Source organism: Alligator sinensis, unplaced genomic scaffold, assembly GCF_000455745.1.
Source record: "Alligator sinensis unplaced genomic scaffold, ASM45574v1 scaffold506_1, whole genome shotgun sequence".
Taxonomy (NCBI): domain Eukaryota; kingdom Metazoa; phylum Chordata; order Crocodylia; family Alligatoridae; genus Alligator; species Alligator sinensis.
The window spans coordinates 414,724-420,843 of NW_005842215.1; the positions used below are offsets into that span (position 1 = coordinate 414,724).

At 35.8% G+C, this 6,120-nt stretch overlaps 1 protein-coding gene across 4 annotated transcripts in view; it reads right to left on the bottom strand.

Annotated features, from left to right (window-relative positions):
* CNOT2 (CCR4-NOT transcription complex subunit 2) overlaps positions 1-6,120 on the bottom strand; it is a 126,662-nt gene that overhangs the window by 36,142 nt on the left and 84,400 nt on the right. For all 4 annotated transcript variants that reach the window (XM_014521471.2, XM_014521468.2, XM_014521470.2 and 1 more), the window contains exon 3: positions 1,994-2,060. In XM_014521471.2, coding sequence (XP_014376957.1) covers positions 1,994-2,060 — 67 coding nt within the window. The remainder of the gene's footprint in view (positions 1-1,993; positions 2,061-6,120) is intronic.

The window sequence follows — 6,120 nt, forward strand, 5'->3', positions numbered from 1 at the left end:
AATAAAAAACAAAAGCAGATTTCTGCTTCTTGAAGATAAAACTTCAGTGTCCAAAATGAAGTCATATGCAAGGTTCCAAGAAAATGAAGACAATTGGATTTAAACCATCCTCCAGTATAATAAAAGAATCACTGTAAACATCACACTGATTTGTGTATTACTGCAACCAACACAGTGGTTCAACATGTGTAGGTATATGTAGCAGAAAATAAAGCATTTTAGTATGAAAAAATATATATTACATCACAAAGATAAAAATTTAAAAGTGTTCCCTGGGAAAGTCTGGGGGTGTTAGTGGCAAAGCAAATTTACAAAGTAATATTAATAAAAGTGGATATAACCTGTATATACACAGAGCTACAAGGTAAGAAAAAAATTTGCAAAGGAAACCTTAAGCCTACTGTAGGATACCAAATGTTCCATGTTATAATCATCAGTCCAAATATTTTTAAACAATTTAAAGATCACATTTTATAAACTGTTTGGCAATTATTGAGAACAGTCACTGAAAAAACCCTATTTTTTACCTTCCTCTTTCATTATTACATTCAGTAATTGCTCATGCACCAAAAGTTTTAGCTGGCAAATGATTTAGGTTGATCACTAGAAAAAGAAAATAATAGGGGCTAATTCTGTGCCTGAAAATTTGTTTTCTACGATTCAGATTTGTGGCACTATGGATCTAGTAATCCCATGCTAGACTGGGACATAGCTAGATGGTTGAAAAAGAAAATGCCAAGGTACAAAATATTTTTACATTGTCAATTTTGTACTGCCAAATAGCATTTCAAATGGTTAAACAGTCTTAAGAACTGCATGTAGTTTTCCCCTTTCTGAACACCAAAAGAAACAAAAAACTTGCTAATATCTTCCAGTTTTAGGTCAGAATTCCACTTTGGTCAGTTCTGCAGCTGATTTCTAAAGCCAAACATAGCTGAAATGCTAGGTTAAGAAAAACATGTTAAACAGTATCAAGATGGTCTAATGGACATAATGAATAAAAACCTGTGATAACAGTAACTACAAAATATCATAGGCCCAACTTATGCAAGTGGTGGAAGCTAAATAAAAGGCTTAATAAATGCCAGCTTCTAGGCTCAAGAAAGCCCTAAAACCACATTCTCTGATCACCTAGAAACAGATTTAGAAAACTGCAACACTGAAGGAAGTACCAGTTGATCTAACACTGTGATACAATCAACAATTTTCAAGACAACCACTTTATCATAGTAGTGTTTAAATGTTACCTGAAGGAATATCTAGATAGTGTATTAGAAAGACAGGAGACGGGGGTTTTACCCAGCTGAAAAAGTCACTTACTAAAATATCCTGCAAGATACTTTCCTGATAGTATCTGCTAACAGAAATTGATTAGAGAGTCTCAAGACAAGTCTACCTAAAAGCAAGTAATATATGTAAAACCTTTCCATATCAGTAGTTAAATTTCCCTGCATCTACCAATTTAAATCTGCACGAAACAGAAAAAGAAGGAAGAATGGGTCAGGAAGGAAAACACATTCCTTTTTCCCAGCTTTACTAATACAACTGCAAATAATTATTCGTGTTGACCACATTTTAGAGGAAAGCATATGACAATTTGCCTCTTGGGAACAGAATACCACATTTCACAGCAAACTGATCCCCCATGTCCATTCTTCAGAAACCTAGGATTTATTTTCTCTCAGTTTTTAGTGGTCTTTAAAAAAAAAAAAATCATAGGTAAATCCACAACTATTCTCTCTTCATGAGGTATTTAATATTTCAGTATTATTTATTTTGGACTTGTAGAATACCAGCACATGGTAAATACATTTTTTAAAATTTTCACTCATCCTAAAATATACCCTACACAAAAGCCACAGAGAAAAAGATTCAAGATCTCTTATGTAAATCAGAAGACAATAAGACCACGTGCACGCTTTCTCTCTATAACGTAAAAGTGACATGTTCATATATCACAATCAAACATACTGATAATAAACTGAATTCTTACTTTGTTGCCCGTATAAACTTGCCCCAAATTGAGACAGCTGACCTGATGTTGATGGCGATGCCAGCATCTACAATTTTAAAAAGTTAATGAGACAAAGAAAGCTACAAGTTAAGTTATTCTAAAATAATACCTAGGATTGTAACATCATACTGATTTGATTGTAAATATAGACTTTTAAATGGTCTCAAACATCCCAGAGATTATCAAGACATTCAACATGAAGCATTCCATAATATGTATTTGTTAGCACCTGGAAAGACTACCGTGTTTTCATTGATGATGTGTATTAAAGCCATCAAATACAAGACAACCGAAATTTGCTAGATGCTGTAGCGCACAGGAAAACAATAAGCATAATTTAGGTCTGTCAACCTGAAGCTTACACCTGGCCTTTATAGAAGGAAAAGTAAAATAAAAAAAAAAGAAGGCCAAATATTTAAGTTCTTTAATGCATTTGTAAAATATTTGTCCTCTGTACATTATCTGCTTTGCATGCAATATACAATGTGGTATGGTACTAAAGTTTCATCAACACTCTTGGAATGATCTGCAATATCAACACTTATGATTAATCTGGAGACCCAAATTAATGTCAATAAACTATCACGGAACATTACTGTGGACCACAGATACAACAAAAATGACTAACCCATAGGGCAAAAGTAGCGTTATATAATAGTCCAGAATCAAAGGTCTGGGCTATGTTTAAATTTAAACAATTTTTTTTTTTTTGGAAAAGGAGCATGTACATGGAAACTATATGTGGTTGGGGCTTTAGCCCTTTAGGACTTCAGAATGGACAACCAGGGAAAAATTCTTATGGAAGTTTAAGTCCTGTAGACTTGATACAAGTAAATGCAGAGAGCAAAAAAACAGACAAAGATTTACATAAAAATTACCAACTGAGAGATATACTATATGTATATGTATATTAATGTATGCATCTATTGGGTAGCAAACACAACCATAAATGAATCATTAAAGATATTTTTTAAAATGCAAAGATGACAATTTAATGACTGAAAGTAGAGTTGAGCCAAAAGAAAAAACATTTTGCACTGTAAGACAGACATAAATGCTACTGTAGCACCTGAATCAGCCCCGTATGTGAAGTGTAGGCTTCACTTACTACAAGGCTTTGTTCATCTATAATAATTAAATATTAATTGTTTATCTATCCAGGTGTTTGCTTTTTGAAGACAATCAAACTGGTCACACAGCAATAGATGGCACTATTTTTAACAGAAAAGGGTGGTAACCAACTACAATTTTTTATTTTTTTTTTAAATTCCAACATGGCAGCCACCTAAGGATAGTTGGGAGACTACTGTGAAAAAATAATCTTTTGATGTGCCCCTCCCTCCTGGCAAACATCATCAAGGGACACAGGAAGCTTACTACTATGCATTTCAACTTAACTTCTGGAAGAAAGGGTGACACTAAGGTGTCTTCTATTTTAGAACACAGGATTTGTTTTGCTGCATGCTATATTTGATTTCCTTGTTAAACTCATTTGCATTTTACAAGTATATTTAGCCTTAAATTGAATATTAATGATTTATACTACAGAAACAGCTTGAGTATCAAAGACCCTTTTATTTATACATTGTTTGTACAATGTAAAAAACAAAAGAATTGAAGAGATCTTTTTGGCCCTTGAAGAAAGATTACAATGTTATTACAATCTCACTTTATGGAATGCCTTCTGCGTTGTGAGAAAAAAATAAAAGTAAGAAAATGAATGCATCTCATATAGGCTAACAGTTGCAGCCATTTATCTCCCCCCCCCCTCCATTTCCCATTGATATTAGCTATCAACAGTGACTAGAAACCCCAGTTTGGTTCTTGGTAAAGGGGGTGAGAGGCAAGCAGTTCCAGAATTTCAGAGTGTCCTACACAAATTGGAGGACTGGGCCAAAAGGAATCTCGTGAGGTTCAATAAGGACAAGTGCAAATTTCTGCATTTAGGATGAAATAATCCCATCCATCAGTACAGGCTGGAGTCTGACTGGCTGGGCAGCAGCTCTGCAGAAAAGGACCTGGGGGTAACAGTGAACAATAAGCTGAATATGGAGCCAGCAGTGTGCCCTTGTTGCCAAGAAGGCTAATGGCACCCTGGACTGCATTCGTAGGAGTTCCTTTGCCAGCAAGTCAAAGGAAACGATTCTTACCCTGCTCAGCACTGGTGAGGCCACATCAGGAGTACCATGTTCAGTTTGGGGCCCCCTACTACAGAATGGATGTGGACAAATTGGGGAAAGCCCAGCAGGGGGCAACAAAATGGTGAGGGGGCTAGGACACACGACTTCTGAGGAGAGGCTGGGAGAACTTGGCTTATTTAGTCTGGAGAAGAGTAGACTGAGAGGAGATTTAAAAGCAGCTTTCAACTACATGGATGGGGGTGTGAAAGAGGATGGAGCTAGACACTTGACACCCCTGAGCTAAAAAATAGCCGCCAGTAAAAAATGATTTCCAAGGAAAATTTCAAACAAAACTACTTTGTCCATTCTCATTCCCAGAAGGAGCAACTGACACATTTTAGTTTCCTTACGTGGTGGCACAGTTTAACTCAAAGGCACCTGGAAGTAACAAAGAAAACCCCTTCCAAAGTTAGAAGGTTAATCCTAAACCTGGTAAAGGAATCTCAAATCTCAAGTGGCCACAGTGCAACTCTTATTAAACAAAACTCTGCTTTGCAGTCCCATTCAGTTGAAATATTCTACTAGACTCCACATGAATTCTGAAGCTGAACGCGGAGTTGCAAGAAACACCTGCTATGGTTGCCAAATGCTTAGATGACTCCCTTGGCATCTTTACTGATGAACTACCTTATATAATATTTAGGGGTCTACTTAATTCATAGCTTTGCCAAAACAACAAAAGTATTGTCCATGATGGCCAGGAAATACTGCATTGGCTGTGATTTCCCAGGAAAAAAAAGAAAAAAAAAAAAAAATCAACCTTAGAAAACCGTATAATTAATGTAATACACTATTTTAGAATGTCCCAATCTTTATAGCAATACAAAGACAACATGACAGTCACTGCAGCCGTAGATCATGTGATTGAGTTACCATCTGCTAGTGACAGAGATTAACTGAATGTGCCAGTCAGTGATGTAAAAATGTTTCTATTAAGATTACTATTGTGTAATATCTAAACTTTTTATAGAACACTACATAATAAATTATGATGTTACAATTCATACTGTACCTAAAATTATATTTATATTTTAAATATTTAAATGCATATGATAAATTATATTATATCACTTACTTTCCACAGAATTTGCTATTACATTATACAGTAAATGCCTCTCCACCAATCAGTGGCGAGACACAGGACCACCGGGAAATGCCCATGAGAATCTACTATTTGTGCTGCAACCAAGTCCCTAAAATTGCTTTTTTTTTCCCCCCTGGGAGTTAAGCAGACCCCTAATTATACATGCCTTCATTAACTCCTGATCAGTTTATTACAGTGCAATTTATCATCGGCCCTGAAAAAAGCTGCATTGCCATTCATTTGAAATTCCTGGTGTGTGAAGAAATTGGCACGCTTTAAAAGCTCTGAGAACAGTGTGTCTACTTGCTTTCCTAGATGGAGGCAAAGTAATCTGAGGTCAGAATACAGTGCTGCATCAGTCCAAAATAAGAACATATCTTAACTCAATAAAAAGGAAAAAATAAACCCTAAAATTACTCTTATGGCAGTGTAAACTAATCTAAGTCCGTAAGTAATACCTAGACTAGCAGTTCCCAAACTGTGGGCCGCAACCCCAGATGGCATCACAACATCAACAGATGGGGTCATGCTGAGGATAAGTTGGGGAAGCACTGACCTAGACCAAGATGTCATGCATGACAGGTGATTATCCAGTCTTAGTTATGCACACCAACAAAAGAACAACGTTGTAGTAATTTAGTTGCCACTATTTTCACAGCCCAACAACTAAACTACTTTTAAACAATAAAAATATCTGAAAACCTCTCGTTTCAAATCACTATGTTCGTTGAGTAAAAGTCCGAAGTCACACTAGCAAATAAATAAAACAAGTAAATTAAGCCTGTCATACTTCACTGGCTTCTTTTGTTTCCTTTATACTGCTCTTCCGCAGGAGCTTTTTT